An 18159-nucleotide genomic window follows, 5' to 3' on the forward strand; every position below is an offset into this window, starting at 1 on the left:
CACACACACACACACACACACACACACACACACACACACACACACACACACACACACACACACACACACACACACACACACACACACACACACACACACACCACTCCATTCTATAAAACTACTCACTCCAGGACTTGTGCTTTGTGCAGGTGGGGGATCAGAGTCTCTAGTAGCTGGTCAGTGAGTTGACAGTGACTGAGGTCCAGTTCTGTCAGTCCCTCAGAGTGTTCCAGAACCAGGACCAAACATCTACAGGCCTTCTGATCTAGTCCGTTCTCACTGAGGTCCAGCTGTCCACCCAGGGCTCCAGCCAGGGAACCTGCTCGCATCACTGTGTTCCTTTCACTGCCCTCAGAGACCAGAGATAGGAGCTGGAGAAGGAGGGACTTGCTGCATCTGTAGAAGAAATACAGAATGAGGTGGAGATATGGAGGGAAAGGGAGGACAGACAGACAGAGAGACAGACAGACAGATAATTAATTAAAGTGGATTATCATACCACATTATATTTAGAAAAGCTAGATGGATTTTAAATGTACACAAATATTAAATGAGAGGAAACACATTAACCTGAGCTGTGAGATGTAGGGTAGACACTGAAGGAAGATCCTCACTTCACTCTCTTCATATGACCTGATTCTCAGCTCTACTGGTTTCTTCTCTGGTTGGAGTTTCAGCACCTCTAGGAGGAGGGAGACCTTTCTCTCTGAGAGGTCTATGTTCACTATGTAATTTTGTTGGATTTTTTTGAAGATTTGCAAAACTATACATTTTTGGAAAGGTTATTGTCTAAGGAATCAGAAAATCAATGTTGCCATTTGCCCAGATGTGTATACGGCGGCCATATTGGCAATTACAAAATGGCCACCCTAAAATGTACGTTTTTTAATATCTCGGCCTCTAAATAAGCTGGAACATTGATTTTAACTGCTAAACCTACATTTTCAGGGTCAAGGAATCCAATGGTGCAAGTTATTATTTCATTTTTTATCATCCCATTGACATAATCCACCATATGGGTAAAAAACAGCACAGCCCAGGCAGTCAGTCAGATACTAACTGTTCTTTTTATTTATTTTAACTGTGAACTTTGGATGTTTGTGTAACCATATTAAACATCATGACATGTGTAATCATAGACAGTCTCTATGCATCATCATAATCATCATCATCATCATCATCACTTTCGTGCATCACAGCTTGGGAATCGTCATCGTTCTGGCACTGGCTGCTGCACTGACACATTTCAGTACAGGCTAAGTCCTTAGCTTTGCAGGAACATCTGCCAGAAGAACAGTCAGATTTACACTTGCATTGAACCATCTCAAGGATGGCCTTTGGAGCTGGGAGGACCTCTGTGGTCGTTGGTTTCAGCATGCCATCCAAGTGTTTGAAGTACCCATTTTGCAGGGGATCCAGCTGTGGATCCTGCAGAGCAATGGCTGCTTGTGCCCATGCCCTTGTTTGGACATGGACTCTCAAGATGTGCTGCTTCAGAGCTCCAGGTGTTGGAGGGAGCTTGTCACTTTCTGCCCTGTGTTTGTAGAACAGATGCCATCGCAGTTCAGGGATTGTCTTGATGTTGATACCCTTGTGTTGACAGCTCCAGTGTTGACAGCATTCCTTCTGTCACTTCTGCTTCATCCAAAAGCACTCCAGACCCAACTTTTCCCAGCCCGGATATATGGAACAGGCGTGCGGACGCCGAGGACGGGCCGACGGCAGGCGAGAGAGAGGCCTCCGGTCGGACACGGCCGGGCGGCCTGGCACCCTGGAGGTCCTCGGCGAGCCCAGGACGATCTGGGCTCGGCAGTGGCCCCCTCCTTTGAAATTCTCTCCCGGGACTATCGGCAACCTTTTCCAGCCCGGATATATGGACCAGCATGCGGACGCTGGGGACGAAACGCAGGCAGGCCGCCCCAGATTGCGGGCCTGCCGGCGGCCGCTAGTCGCTGCACTGTGACCCGGGAACCAGGCCGCCCCGAAGGCCGTGGAACCCACTACGTTCTGACCGATTGGCACTCGTAGCCCGCCTCTTGCAAGGGCCCCGCCGGCACCTTGTGTGCTTCGGCGGACGCTGCTTGCAGCCTGCGGGCCCAACCAGGCACAGAGGGACCACGTGCGGAGAGGCCCCGGCCTGTCCTCCGCACTCCTCCGCGGCCGACACCGGCCTAACGAGACCGAGACGCCCCGTCTGCCCTAGTTGCCCTGCCACGGACCGTCCGAGGGCCCCCGCGGTCGGCCTCGCCTCGAGCCCCATCACGGGGCTCGGCAAGGAGATCCGTTTGCCACAGGGGCATGCTCCGGAGACTCGTTTCTCAAACCCTGCGTGTGTCGCGTACTCCGGCGACCGACCAAACAGCTGCGAAACGGGTCATGGGCGCCGATCCCCCGTAACATCCTGTCGACCTGGGTAGAGGGCAAAGGAGGATGTGGCGACCGTCGCAGTGCGCGCCACCGGGAGCTCCCGCCTTCCCTCTCACGGGGGGCCTTGGCGGTCTCCGCGGACCGGTAACCCCACGGTGCGCGCCTCAGCTGGGCGCGCTCTCCGCGGCGGAACAGGAGGCCTACCTGGTTGATCCTGCCAGTAGCATATGCTTGTCTCAAAGATTAAGCCATGCATGTCTAAGTACAAACGGCTTGTACAGTGAAACTGCGAAAGGCTCATTAAATCAGTTATGGTTCCTTTGATCGCTCCTCAGTTACTTGGATAACTGTGGTCAGATCCTAAACCCTCGCGGCGCGGCGCTCTCGGGCGCCGCGTCGTCCGCTTTGGTGACTCTGGATAAACTCGGGCAGATCGCCCGCCCTCCGTGGCGGCGATGTGTCATTCGAGTGTCTGCCCTATCAACTTTCGATGGTACGCTACGTGCTTACCATGGTGACCACGGATAACGGGGAATCAGGGTTCGATTCCGGAGAGGGAGCCTGAGAAACGGCTACCACATCCAAGGAAGGCAGCAGGCGCGCAAATTACCCACTCCCGGCACGGTGAGGTAGTGACGAAAAATAGCAATCCAGGACTCTTTGGAGGCCCTGTAATTGGAATGAGTGGACTTTAAATCCTTTGACGAGGAGCCATTGGAGGGCAAGTCTGGTGCCAGCAGCCGCGATAATTCCAGCTCCAATAGCTTTAATATCTTAAAGTTGCTTTAGTTAAAAAGCTCCTAGTTGGATCTCGGGATCGAGCTGACGGTCCGACGCCAGTCGAGTCACCGTCCGTCCCTGTCCCTGCCTTCCGGCGCCCCCCCCCGATGCTCTGAGTGTCCTGCTTGGGGTCCGGAGCGTTTACTTTGAAAAAAATAGTGTTCTAAGCAGGCCCGAGTCGCCTGAATACCGCAGCTAGGAATAATGGAATAGGACCCTGGTTAATTTTTTTACTTCCTTGTTAACTTAAAACTTAAAAATTCTGTATCTAGGCTCCTGAGTACTTTTTTTTTCTCAATGAAACATCTGAAATAACTCTGGCATTCAATGTGTTAACTACTTTCGCGGCCCCGTGTGGTTGGCGACTAACTTCTTAGAGGGACAAGTGGCGTTCAGCCACACGAGAAGGAGCAATAACTGGTCTGTGATGCCCTTAGATGTCCGGGGCCGAAATTATTCCCCATGAACGAGGAATTCCCAGTAAGCGCAAGTCACCAGCTCGCGTTGATTAAGTCCCTGCCCTTTGTACACACCGCCCGTCGCTACTACCGATCGGATGGCTTAGTGAGGTCCTCGGACGGGCCCCGCCTGAGTCGGTCACGGCCCCGGCGGAGCGCTCGGAAGACGCCCGAACATGACTATCTAGAGGAAGTAAAAGTCGTAACAAGGTTTCCGTAGGTGAACCTGCGGAAGGATCATTACCGTTCTGTCCGGCACCCTCGCGCGGGGGTCTGGAATGCCTGAACATGCCACAACATAAAATAATTAACAAATACAGTCTGAGGGCAATGATTACTGGCCTTTTGTACAGTCACTGCAAATAAAATGCTTGCAACGGGAACTACTTGGTGTGTGGATCTACTCTCAAGTATAGTGTAAGCTACACTTTTTGATTCAGCACCCATCCTAGTAGTATTGGGATGTGCATGTCTTTGTAATAATTTCCGCAATTAATATCAGCCACAGTTTGATCATTTTGGACACACTTATGGAAGCTTAGAGTAGCAATAATACAAAAACAAAAATGTCTTTAAAAGTATCAGTGGTAAGTTAACATTTTATTTAATTTGAATGAGCAAGTGAAACATGTTTTTAGGAACAGCTGGAATATGAATTGATAAATGATTTTCTTATTTCAAAGATATTGCAAGAAAACAACCATATCTGGTCATTTTGGACTCAGTCATGCATCTAAGGGTTAATGTTGTAAAGTTTTGTAGCTTTATAATTACCACCATTGGATTCCTCGACACTGAAAATGTAGGTTTAGGAGTTAAAATCAATGTTCCAGCTTATTTAGAGGCCGAGATATTAAAAAACATACATTTTATGGTGGCCATTTTGTAATTGCCAATATGGCCGCCATATACACATCTGGGCAAATGGCAACATTGATTTTCTGATTCCTTAGACAATAACCTTTCCAAAAATGTATAGTTTTGCAAATCTTCAAAAAAATCCAACAACATTTTAAATCAAAGCATAAGGAACCAGACTAATGGACCAGACTGTAGGAACTGACTGGTAAAGTGGTTGTAATGCCGGAAGAACACTTCTCCCTGTTTGAGTCTCATAGTTCCTCACATAGGAACATATTTCCAGTAGTAGATAACATTGATACTTCCTGTGTACCCAATCATCATCCCATACAATGAGCGGGAATGTTTTGTAATTACACACAGAATACAACAATTCCAGAATCTTCTCTCCTGTTTCTTCTTCCCGTTCTGCTGATTCACAGATGAGCTTCCCCAGGAACTTGGTTGTTCCTTGACCATAGACACTGCAACATTAAATGCAAACCAACATTAAATATTGATCTCTGTATCATGAACAGAATAAAAAAAAAGAAAAAGAAAAAAAGGTCAACACTGCATCTATCAGATTTCAGGTTAAAGAGTAAGTGGAAAATGAGAGGAAACATTAAAGTGTATGTTACTTCTGAACCTTCAGTATAAAGAATAACCAAGCTACGAAGAAAGGTAGTGTATCATTTAATGTTGGGATAAAATCACAAAAGTTACAAATTATCAATCCCTTTTAACCACTTAAGCCCTATTTCATACTTAGTCATTCGACGGTATCACGTGATGAAGTTAGCTGATCTACAAGCTTACAACGCGATACTTAATGATGCTTTTGTGAGCTTGTAGATCTGCTATTTTTTATGTTTTGCCTATAATGACATGCCCAAAATAGGGAAACCAGATTGAAAGTGGTTAAATACATGAGAGTATATAAATAATACCACATTATCTTAAAAATAGAAGAAAAAAAGAAAGAAAAATAAAACATTTTAAATGAAAGAAAACAAATTAACCTAAGTTTTGATATGTAGGGTAGACACTGAAGGAAGATCCTCACTCTCTTCACCTGACTAGTCTATCATCTCTACTGGCTTCATTTTTACTTTTACTCAAGTACTTTTTTAAGGGAGAAGTTGTACTTTGAGTTACTTGAGTACAAATGTCCAGTACTCTACCCTCCCCTGGTATAGCATACTTATAGCATATACTTTCTCTTGTTGTCTCTGGATATGCAGCACAGCTCTTTATATTAAAACGTTCAGACTTCGGACCGTCACGAGCGACGACTACACAGTAAAATCCTTAGTGCTATTATATCCATTCGTAACTCTGAGTGTACAAATATAACCAAATCAAACAAAAATATTACCAAATCCTTACAGGATCCTTACAGGTACATTTGGTTACATTTCTCTCAAAGTTAAATGAATACTCAAGCTTGTACTGTGTACAGATCCCATAGCTCATGGCAAAAATGCTAATAAACAGCTTACATTTGGGAAACTTTGAAAATTAGCTTTGTTGATCCTTGCATATACCAATGATCAATATCCATGTGCCATTTCAGATCGATTGGTCAACCCACTGAGGAGAAAAAATTGACTGAGGGACGGACTGAGAATATACTGACATACTGACAGTTTTCTCCATCTTATAGCTAGATTTATAATAGGATCATACCATTCAAAATTATATTTGTCTGCTGTAAATGCAGTGCAAAAAAGGTGACAAATAATCCATTCATAATTAATTCAATTGGATAATAATACCTCATGATCTTTATATTAAAGCTTTAATATAAGCTATAGACAAATATTAAATGAAAGGAAACACATTAACCTGAGTTGTGAGATGTAGGGTAGACACTGAAGGAAGATCCTCAGAGTCACTTCACTCTCTTCATCTGACCAGCCTCTCAGCTCTACTGGTTTCTTCTCTGGTTGGAGTTTCAGCACCTCTAGGAGGAGGGAGACCTTTCTCTCTGAGAGGTCTATGGACCAGACTGTAGGAGCTGACTGGTAAACTGTTTGTAATGCTGGAAGAACACTTCTGCCTGTTTTAGCCTCATAGTTCTTCACATACGAGTATAGGTCCAGTAGTACAGCACACTGATACTTTCTGTGTTTCCAATCATCATCCCAGTCAATGAGGGGGAATGTTTTGTAATTACACACAGAAGACAACAATTCCAGAAACTTCTCTCCTGTTTCTTCTTCCTGTTCTGCTGCTTCACAGATGAGCTTCCCCAGGAACTTAGTTGATGCTGACCTTCCTAGCCATGTGAAACTGCAACAAATTAAATTTAAAACCAACATGAAATATTGATCTCTGCATCATTAACAGAACTAAACAATGATGGACACTGTATCCATCAGATTTTGGGTTAAGAGAGAGACAATGGAAAACAAAGACAACCTTAAAGTTTATGATATATTTAACTTATAAACTATTATAAAGAATAACAAAACTTTGAAGAAAGATTGTGTATAATTTGATACTGGGATGAAGTCACAAAACTTTTGATAATTAATCTCTTACAACTTTTAATTTAAACGTTGTCATTCAGCGATGTCAAGTGGCAAAAATAGCCGATCTACAAGCTCACAATACATCGCTTCATGAAACGTTGTGAGCGTGTAGATCTGCTATTTTCTCTATTTTTAAAAGCTTTTGGAAATATTTGCCTAAATTGATATGCCCAACATGAGGACACCAGGTTGAAAGTTGTTTAACACATAAGAGTGCATAAATCATACCTTATTATCTAAAAAGAAATAGGTTGAGATCACTTTTATATATACACAAATATTAAATGAAAGGAAACACATTAACCTGAGCTGTGAGATGTAGGGTAGACACTGAAGGAAGATCCTCACTTCACTCTCTTCATATGACCCGGCTCTCAGCCGCACTTGTTTCTTCTCTGGTTGGAGTTTCAACGCCGCTAGGAGGTCAGAGACCTTTCTCTTTGAGAGGTTTATGGACCAGACTGTAGGACCTGGTGGGTAAAGTGGCTTCAGGTTTCTAAATTATTTCATCATTTATAGTGGGTTTATATTTTAACACTCTCACAACTCTACAGCATGTCACATTCACACTGCAAAAAGTAATCAGCATTTCAGTTAAATACTGTATGTATTTACTAATGTTTCCTTACACACAGTACCTTTAGAATGGGTGCTTTTCACGTCATCTATAAAAAAAAAGCAGCTGATCCAATGGTCAAGGTCAAAACTGCTCTTCTGAGTAGAGGTGAAGGCTAATTCTTTGGATAATGGTATCTCTACGAAGGTCCTCTTCCTAGTTACTATGTGAATGACCTTCAGCAATTCATAGCAGGCTGCCTCCCCTTTGTTTGTGACCCAGTCCAGTATTGTTCTTGTCTTGTTATAGTCATCTTTCTCTGAGTTTATTATTCTGACCTCCTCCTCAGGGAACACTCCTCTCTGACACAGATTCTCCACAATAACAGAAAGATTCGGTAATCCTCCCACCAGGTGGGTTCTGGCGTTCTTGATGTATTCCAGAGCGGACTGACTTGTAGATGCCATGTTGTCACTTTATTCTCAAACATGTAGTGTAACAGGTGAAGACTTGTGCTGCTTGCTGGTCCAGGATCTCTTTGAAGCTGATCTCCGTTTATTTATGTCTCTGACATGAATGAAAGAAAGATTAAATCTATTGATTTAGAGATTAATATTTATGCTGCTTCCATTCCTCTTTGCAGAGGGAGTCAGACAAGAGGTGCTGTGCAGAACAACGACTGGGCTAAAGCACATTTCACAATATGATACATGTTATTGTGGCACTCGTATAGATAACACAAGTACAAGCACATACCTGACATGAACAAAAGAAAGACATCATCCAGATTAAACTCCAACACAAACGATATTAAACAAACAGGAAAGATATTATTAACTCAATATAAGTTCATAGTTAGCTTGGAGTAAAAAACAACAGCAGAAAAAGTTCACTACACTCAGTACACTGTATATGAATCACTAGACATTGTAATTGTAAAAATCTGTCCATAGATTAAACCATTACAGGGTGCTGGGTGAAGTTTATAAGGGATCAGAGGGAGGAGGGGTTAAGGACTTATAGTCCATACTGTAGTGTACACTGTAGTTAGTATACACATTAAGGGCCCTAATTTGCGTGCTGCCTTATGCCTAATAATATTAGGTATTTCTTATTATTTTTAAAAACGTTTTAAAATAGTGAAAATAGCCGATCTACATCAACGGGCTGTGAGCTTGTATATCGGCTTGTTTCACTATTTTAAAATGTTTTTCAAAATAAAAATGCCTATCAATTTTAGGCAATAAGGCAATAAGGTGCCGCACAAGATAGGGCCCTAACTCTGTAGACCCAGTGACACGTTTTGTGTAATTATACAAATTACTGTAGCCTATATAGACTGTATAAAGGACTCTGTTACACTAGCCTAATAACCTGAGTCCATAATCTACAAAAAGGCAAATGCCAAGAACGTGTTTTCAGTTAATCTAAAATGGTTCAAATGGAGTTTGAAGTTGCGATCATGGGATTGTATCCAGCAAAGTGTTTTAAAGTGAACCCCTGTTAGTTTAACAACTTTGTCCATTCGTATTTCATTACCTGTGTAAAAGTACTGAAATGTAAAAGTATTGACAAAATATTTAAAATAAACTGAAATATATTGCTGGTTTGAAAAACACCAGAATAAAAGTTATAACACTATTAGAAAGCCTGAATAAATATCCATATTCTAAAAATATCAAAACGGAGGTCTGCCTGTATATCCTCTGCTTTGTATGATTTAATTTAATGCTAAATAAATGTAACATCATTCATAAAGCAGACTGTGAGAATTGTACTGTATGTGACAAACACATTCAACAGATTGTCAGTCCTTGTATCGTACAGTATCCTACCTCATGTCACCAAGCTTTCCACTGCATGTCTGCTTGACTGCTACCTGTAAAATAAATAGTATTAATAATACTAATAACAATGTAGGCCTATGCTTCCTGTATTCAGCTCTCAGCAGTAGACACTCTACACAAGTTTTATCAAGTTGATCAACACTTATTTATGTCTCTATGACCTCATAACATGTATCTATGTCTCTATAACAACATGTATCTATGTCTCTATGACCTTATAACAACATGTATGTCTCTATCATAAATAAACAGCAAATTAATCTGAGGACAAACTCAACAATGTCACCAAAAGTCACAACAAACTGTAGACCTACTGAATAAAATGGTTAATCTCACAACTAAACTAGTAGCTACACCCTACTACAAAAAAGTACAAAATGCAGAAGTTAACAGTATTATTATAGAGATCCAAGTGGTTGAGAATAATTGAGAATATTAGTTTTAAACCTATAAAATTCGCATTTCCTACCAATTCAATATCTTTATAACAGCTTGTCAGACAGTCTAATGTAAAGAGCTAATGTCACCAGCAACCGAACAACATCGAAACTAAAAAGACGTGAGGGTGAACTTCTTCAGGAAGTAGAATGAGGTCAATTCACTTTGCAGGTTGCTGATCCGGTCTGGGTCTGGAGCAGATACGGAAACGGTGTGTACATGTATGAGAGGGTGAAAATGACCGGATACAGTAGGCGGATTCTAGACCGGATGTGAGCACTGAACAGCAAATAGAAAGCAGCTTTCTTCGCAGAGCCCACACGTATCCATATGCATGCATGTCTGCTTTGGCAATGTAAACGTATGTTTTCTCATGCCAATAAAGCCCTTTGAATTGAATTGAATTGCATGTCTCCAGTATATCCACTAGATGGAGCAATTACTACATAAAATTCTGACCATTCTTTGATACAGTTGACTACTGTTTCTGAAACTTTTAATTTGCCTCCATTTGCTCCAGAAATAGATTTCATCTTCATGTTGGATGTAATAAATGCACAGCACACCTGAATATTAAGATTAACTTGCATACATTATAATAAAGTCTAACTCACTACTGACTAGCAGCTAAAATAATTTATTTGCACGTTTTAAACCTAACATTTTACAAGATGTTTAGTGAAATATGCAGCTACCAGACACTTCTAGACGACCTATACCTCAATGAAGTATAAAATAAAATAATATCCATCTCAAGCAGCTGTCAACTCTCATCCACAAGTTACATACATTTAGAACATTACAACATAAAACATACAATATTAATTATAAAAAAGAAAATCTCAATAGCTCTACAAACAACCATACATCATATTCTTGATGTGAATTAGACGTTTATTCCACTAAACAGCACCCAAATAATGGAAGTGTTTTTTTCCCCAACCAGACAATTGTGGTGTGCTGCTATTATATTAGACACAATTAATATAGTGTTATGCTCATGTAATTCTAATCAAATATTCAGAAACATATTGGGTCCATTTCTCACTAATCAAATCACCTATTTGATGTCACAGCAGCAGGCCTGTAGTTTCATCATTTTAGGGTCAAGGCCACTCGGCCTTTGGTGTTGCACATTCCTGTCAGGGTAATGAAATCCAAAGTCATGAAATGCAAGTGCAGCTATAGCCATACATACTCATTCAATTCTGAACCGATTCTTAAAATTTAAAATTATCTATTTGCTGTGAAGGGTCTTCTTTCATGTCTATCAGTCATGATTTATTTCGCTATCAAACAATATCAAGCAAAATCACAAAATCGTCTGAGTTTTTTTCTTTTTTCTTCGTCCCAGAAGTGGGGAGGATATCACCCAAACTCTCAAAACCCCGGACATTTGAAGGATTTTATAAACCCCCCCCCCAGACAGCCCCCCAAAAGAATATATGTCCGATGTAATTCAGAGTCAGACATACTCTGTAATATACGGTGGCTGTTATACGCAGCAGTGCCGTGCGGGACTGCTGCGGGGGGTGGGGGGTCTGGGGACTGTACGAGCAAAAAGAGGGACGGGTCAGGATTTAATTCATAAATGTAAGTTTGCTCATCCTGGCGCTTCGTTCACTATTTCAGGAATAAATGGCTTTGCACAAAATGTTAACTATAAAGATAACAATGTGGCCATCCACATTGATGAATTGTCTATTCTATTCTGTATTATTCTATACCTGCATATTATTCTATGCATGTATATTTTCATCCACGGCTCTGGTCCAGCTGTGTGAGACGTCATAAGTGATCGCGGAATTTGCCGTCGCTTTGAAATGACGCGCTAAGTGCAGTCCGATCCTTTGAGGCCAGCTGGTCGGCCACTCGTCCTCGCAAATAATCCTCGGCTCCTCGCAGGGGCGGGGCTTAGGCGCGAGTGGAGGAAGCGAGGAGAGTGAGCGAGTGACCTAACATAAGGGGTCTCAGCCATAGATATAGAAACCTAGATACCTCATTGGCCTCTGCAGTTCATTGTAACGACTGGTCTCTCAATACAAGGCTCTTCCGGGGGGCAGACCAATCACATCACGTTAACTACTGGCCAATCACAGCGCGTCTAACTGACTAGTTGCTGCGCGGCTGCCTCTTAAGAAAAGACCCACCCCACCTGCCTCTGATTGGCCTACCGAACGCCCCCTTCTGTGACGCACACGGAAGTTTCCAGCTTCCCCCCAGAAACATAGAGGAAGCTTTTAACTCTATGAGAGGAAGCGGAAGTGCGTCCGAGATGCCGATGCTTCAGAGCCAGATGAGGCGTCTACCTTTATATGTCTATGGTCTCAGCGTCTTGAGGGCGCCGCCATGACAGTTCAGCATACAGCCTCACGGACCAATCAGAGTCCACGTAGGAAGAAAAACAACACCATGTAACATGGATGTAGCAGCAGCACCCTCTAGTGGATTAGAAAAGTCATCAATAAAGCTCCCACGTTCATCTATTCAGCCTGTAGACCCCAGACTAGAGCAGGCTGCAGTTGTAGGCCAATGCATAGGTCTACTGTACCTGTAATGTAATCTGGTGTCAGGTTGTTTATATAGCTATTATACACAGTTTAACTATCATGTTAAGATATACACTGCGATGAAGTTAAGAAAAAAACACTGCACTGTTTACTGTACAATGTTTAAGCTCTATTGTGCAATAAGCAGTCACACTAGTGATAAACAGTGAGAATTATTAAGTGTTAAAACAAGCCAGCTCCACCATTCATTCACACATGATGACAAACTGACTACAGCAGCCAAACAGAGACACACTTTACCACTTTACCCGGTGTCCATATTTTAGACATGACTGTCATATTATACTTATAATATCCTAGGTATTATTTTATTTATTTATCTTATCATTTCACCTTCATTTTACAAGGTAGACACTTGACATGAAAAATCACTTTTTCAAGGAAAAGAAATGGCATATATTACATTTTATTTTACCAAGTCATTTGGTAAATAGAAGTTACCAAGGCACTTTTCACGTAGAGCCTATGTCTATGCCGCACTCTTTAATTAAATGAACAAAATATGTTTATTAATGTTATTGATGTGCTTTCAGACCACTGAATTACCTGCAAGTGTTTCATTCAATTACATTTGGGAATCCTTTTGAATCTGTCCAAAGCTGTCAAAATCAAAGATGCACATTATGTATGTATTCCTGAAACAACTACTGTATATACAGCACAATTTATAACATTGCTTGGAGTGTGTTATGGGAATAACAATATCATTTTGGGACGCAGACATAGATGACATGATGAGTTTAAGGATGTGGGAGAGGCCTACTTGGAGAGTTGGTAGCAGAGTTTGTAGAAGTGAGATGGTCGGAATTGTATTTCACAAAGTAGGGTAGGACACTTAACCCAGGGCTGCCAACACTCCTGGATCCCATAAGAGTTTCATGGTGTCTCCTGACACTCTCCTGGATCGTCATTTATTCTGGTTTTCTTGGTATCAAACTCCCAAAATTCACCAGAACACAGGAAATTACATCTACTATGTTTCTTTATAAAATCCCCAGTGTTCATTCATCTATTTGTAACTCAGAGAGTGTACAGATGTAACCAAATGGACCCTTATGGAAAGATAGAAAAACTAGGCAGGATGTTGACTAGATACTTGAAGATATTTTAACTACATTGGTGTTTTACATCAACCCAAGATGTCCAGAGAGGAGTGGGTCGATTTCACAGAGAATCAATATCAGGCTTGCACTTGCAAAAGCTCCTTTCTTCCTCACTGTATCGATGACAAAAGTTGCCTTTTCATGTTTCACCTGCATCTCTTCGGCTGTCTCCCGCTCAACTTCAGTTAGCATCCTCCTCTCGAAAAGTTTGTCCACGACACATTTGAGATTGGGAGCTGAAATGCTGTCGATGAAGCTGCTACGCACAGAAAATAGTTTGTCTTTCACTTCAAGACTCAGTGTGTGCTCAACGTGTTGTCTTCTTAAAGCAGGAGCTTGAAGGGATACAAAATGTTCCCAAGCACTGTCTGAGGTGTTACTGTCTACAACAGGCATTTCATGCGACTGGGAAAGGGGTTTTAGAAGCAACATAACATCATCCCTAAACCTTTCCTTTAAGATCACATCAAATGTTGGCATGTAATTTGTATATGATGATTCATCAACTTCAAATGTTGTCTTCTTTGGTTGAATTATGATGGAATCGTGTTGAGGGGAAGTGGAGAGGGTGTATTCTTGATCTGGGATTAGTTTGCAGGGAGGGACTTCAATGTAAATCTCTTCTCCATGTAAATCCCTCTTCTTCCTTACGTTCAGCACTTCATCCAGCACAACGTTCCCAGGAAGCAGCAATACTTTCAGGATTGAACGTGGATTATCATCCGTTGGCGGTGTATAAAACGGTAACACCAATGCACGGATAGGACTGGGGGGACTGGGGGCCGGGCTGTCGTAAACTAATTTGGCCAACTCTTTTAAACCTGTAATTATAATACCATAGAGTGAAAATTCTGTTATATTTATGATGACATGAGTTTCTGTGATCACATCGGGCTTGATAAACTCAATGCCCTCATCCATCACATGGACAACATACAAGGACTTGCCTCCACCCATGGAGAGGATTTCACAGTGTGGAAGGTGTAACTGACACACAGACCCCGGAGGACATTTGATGTCAAACAGTGGTCCTGCAGGCCTCTTGGCAAGCGGGGCTTGAAGCCTTCGGTTCCAAGGGACAGTCCTGTAAGTCACATCTGTCTCTGTCTCCATCTTAAACACCAGGCCGGTCACACTGCATTGGAACAGTCCTGCTTGGGTGCACTGGAACCTGTATATTTTTTTGTTTTCTACAACAATGATGTCAGGTGTAATTGTCTGTGTTTTGTCCAATAGTGTAACATCATTTAAACTGTGAGAGCGCTTTGCTGTGAAACTTGCCATGTTCTCTATGCATGGACTTTGGCTCAGTGAGGGTAAGCTGCGAGAACGAGGCACGGAAATGGATTCTCCCACCCTCAAACCACTGAAGCATCTACTAAGATCAGTTTCATCTTGGAGCTCGAATGAGGGATGTGGAGAGGACAGTGACACTGTAACAAGATGGTCTGTGGTTGAGAAATCACAGGCCGTGTCACATGACATTTCTTCTGGGGAATGTTGGGAGGCCTGCTGTGATACGGATGGGGAAGGCAACATGGGGGGATGGGGAGACACCGTAGCAACAGAGGGGGGAACTACCCGTGGAGAATCTTGTGATGAGGGACCTTGATGCCGTTTCCTGTATAGTGGTGTGGATGTCTCATCATCATCATCATCATGATGATCAGACTCTGCTTCCATCTCACCATGCAAAAAATAGAAAAGAGAATATTACATCAAATCATGGATATTAAATAAAGTATGTATATAAAACTACAGCACCAGTTCCCTGCCGACTGACTGACTGTGTGATTCCTGGCGCTTAGCCTTGCTTCAATGGCACTCTACCAGTAGATGAACATTTTGACTATAGAAACAATTCTTTTTTTTAGTTTTAATTTAGTTTAACATTTTAATTGTCTGATCTACTACAATTTTTAATCACATATTGAGGGGCCAAGAAACAACACAGAGCCAAAAGTGATTTCATTTTGATCCATATGAGGTGCCACAAATGTGAAAATTGTTTGCAAGACTTTTTTTTCTTAACTAGTTTTATATTTTTTACATCATTAATTAAAAGCGCTGTATCCGCACTCTGCCATGCCTTGCCCCTCCCCTTCAACATGGCAGAGACACAGACGTCCTTGCATCTCATCCTCACCTCCTTCCTCTGGGACTAAGGGGTAAGGAAATGACACGGGTGAGGAATTAAGGCGATAAACGTAATACTAAACTCAGGGATTAAAGGAGGAAAAATCTAATCTCACGACTCAATCAAAACAACTCTTCTGTTGTTAGAAGTCCCATTCTATGATTTGTGAGAAAGGAGCCACCCACACTAATGCTATGTTTCCTAATTCATTTTATTTTATGTAGAATTATGATGTTTAGGCATTATCATATGTTTTATCACATTATCATTATATTCTTGCTCTTCTACATGCAGCCAACCACTTGAAGAAATTGCAGATTGAGGCTTAAAGGTAGGGTAAGTGATATATATATATTTTTTTGTTGTTGTTTTTTTGTTACAAGGTTCAAGTACTGTATTCTGATAATCATTGCTACAGAGCGTTTGTTCGGTCACAGGAGTCTCTCCAGCTCTTTAGTAAACAGAATATATGTACATTTTCAGGTAGGTGACAACATTTAAGCCAATCAGGAGAGAGCACTGAAAATGCATTTTCTGTTTAATAAAGAGCTGGAGAGACATGGAGACTCCGTTTACTGAACAAACACTCTAATAGCAATGAGTACTATCAGAATATAGAGATATTTAACACTTATTTTAACCAAAGTAAATCACTTACACTAACTTTAAACATTTCTTGTTTATGAAATATCAGCAACCATTAGGGTTTTATAAAAGATGCTTATGAACAATCATTTACAATTGATAAATTATATTTAAAAGGTCCTGCATTTTTGTAAAAGTATTGCATTTATTTAAGTGAACATGGGGTGCTTGGACCTCATATAACTTGCTTGCAATAAATATATTACTAAGCAAGTTCAATGAGGAAAAGTACAATGAGTACCATTTCAAAGCGTTTGTCTTTGGTTGATTGGTTGATTGGTTGGTTGATTGATTGATTGATTGATTGATTGATTGATTGATTGATTGATTGACTGACTGATTGATTGACTGATTGATTGATGGAATACTTCAGAAGTTTGCAGAAAAAAGCACATGAAAGTACAGTTCAAATACAAGGTCAACTAAATAGGATTAAAAAGCCCAAGAAAGCACAATGGCTTGTTTCAATTGAGGTCCTTTTGTATTCAATTCATAGTGACATTAAATGACAGACAGATATACACTACTATGCAGAACATCATATGGGAGGTTAGGACTTTTACAGGGACCAGTTTTGAATTGCAGCCACCTGAAGGTACTCTTTTAGGGCAGTTTTGAAGGAGAGTAGGGTTTTACACTCCTTCACTGCTTTCGGTAGGGCATTCCACATTTGTATCTGGGTTGGACGTGATCAGTGGAGCTGCCTCTGTGATTGTGGACTTCGTTTACGTTTTTGAAGTACTTTGACAGGTACATGGGTATCTTAACGTTCTGGTGTATCTTGTAGACCAGGCCCATTGCAAGTTGCTGTACTCTGTCCTCTACACTGAGCCATCCGACCCTAGCAAATTGAGCAAAGTTAGATGAGTTGCAGGTGCAAGGTCAAGGAGTCTTGTCTGGAGCCTTTTTAAGGCCTGAGTGGTGTTGTGGTAGTAGTACCACAGTGGTACCATGAGGTGCATGCATAGTCGAAGTGACCTTGGATGAGGGCCCCTATTAGAATACAGTAAGTATTCTTACTGCCTAGAGATGAAATCCTATACAAAAAACGTGTTCTTTGGTTGACTTTTTTGACTCCTCTTGTTGACATTTTATCACCTGAAAGGTTTGCCTCTAAAATGGAACCTAAGGTAGGTAATTTCCTCTTTTCTTGTGATAACATTATCGCCCACTTTGATTGTGAAGCTGTTGGCCTTGCCGAGGTTAAAACTAGACCCAAAGAGAGTGGATTCCGTTTTTCCCAGGTGTAATGATAGTTTGTTATCAGCGAGCCAGATGCGGATCGCATCGAGTTCAGAGCTGAGAGCTTTTTCAACCTGCAGTCTGTCCCTGTCCGAGACCAGCAGAGCCGAGTCATCCACGAACAGGAACAGGTTGCAGTCACATGCTGATGACATGTCGTTTACATATATCAGGAACAGTAAAGGTCCTAGTATAGCTGAAATCCAAACCCGAAAATCTCGGCCACTCGCTCACTCCCACTCGGTCACTCCGACTCCAAACCGGATGTGCTCAGGGTCCAATTATTCAGTTGCTTCTTGGAGGAGGCGAGTGGAGTCGAGTGGAGGAGCCGAGGAGGCTCTCTACTTCCGCATTTAGCGAGTGTACATCAAGTGTAGGCTCGACCACTCTCCACAGCTCCTCCGCGGCAGACTTCCGCATCACGTGTACACGTTTTTTTTTTTTTTTCCCTTCTCCCGTGACGTATACATGGTCCTCCTCCACATGTGGCCACACAAACAATGCTTGAAACCCGAAACCATGCCGAAACACCGGCTGGACTACTATAAATTACTGTGACAAAGATTATGTTTAAAATAATGTATTGTATTTATATATAGACTGAGAGAGGACACTTTACGCTTTAACTATAGCCGTAGG

At 41.7% G+C, this 18159-nt stretch overlaps 2 protein-coding genes across 2 annotated transcripts in view; both read right to left on the reverse strand.

Annotated features, from left to right (window-relative positions):
- The window catches only part of LOC308079272 (uncharacterized protein), a 52591-nt gene that overhangs the window by 16424 nt on the left and 18008 nt on the right, over positions 1-18159 (reverse strand). The gene's annotated exons all lie outside the window — the stretch shown is intronic.
- LOC308079194 (uncharacterized protein) lies at positions 6257-9390 on the reverse strand (the record flags this gene model as incomplete). Its single annotated transcript, XM_080420573.1, has 4 exons — positions 9374-9390; positions 7621-8105; positions 7287-7452; positions 6257-6740 (listed from the first exon to the last, which is right to left on the reverse strand). The coding sequence occupies exons 2-4, from the start codon at positions 8003-8005 to the stop codon at positions 6257-6259; spliced, it is 1035 nt and encodes a 344-aa protein (XP_080276699.1). The 5' UTR covers positions 8006-8105; positions 9374-9390.

Source organism: Gymnoscopelus braueri (assembly GCF_963280865.1).
Source record: "Gymnoscopelus braueri genome assembly, chromosome: 23".
NCBI lineage: Eukaryota > Metazoa > Chordata > Actinopteri > Myctophiformes > Myctophidae > Gymnoscopelus > Gymnoscopelus braueri.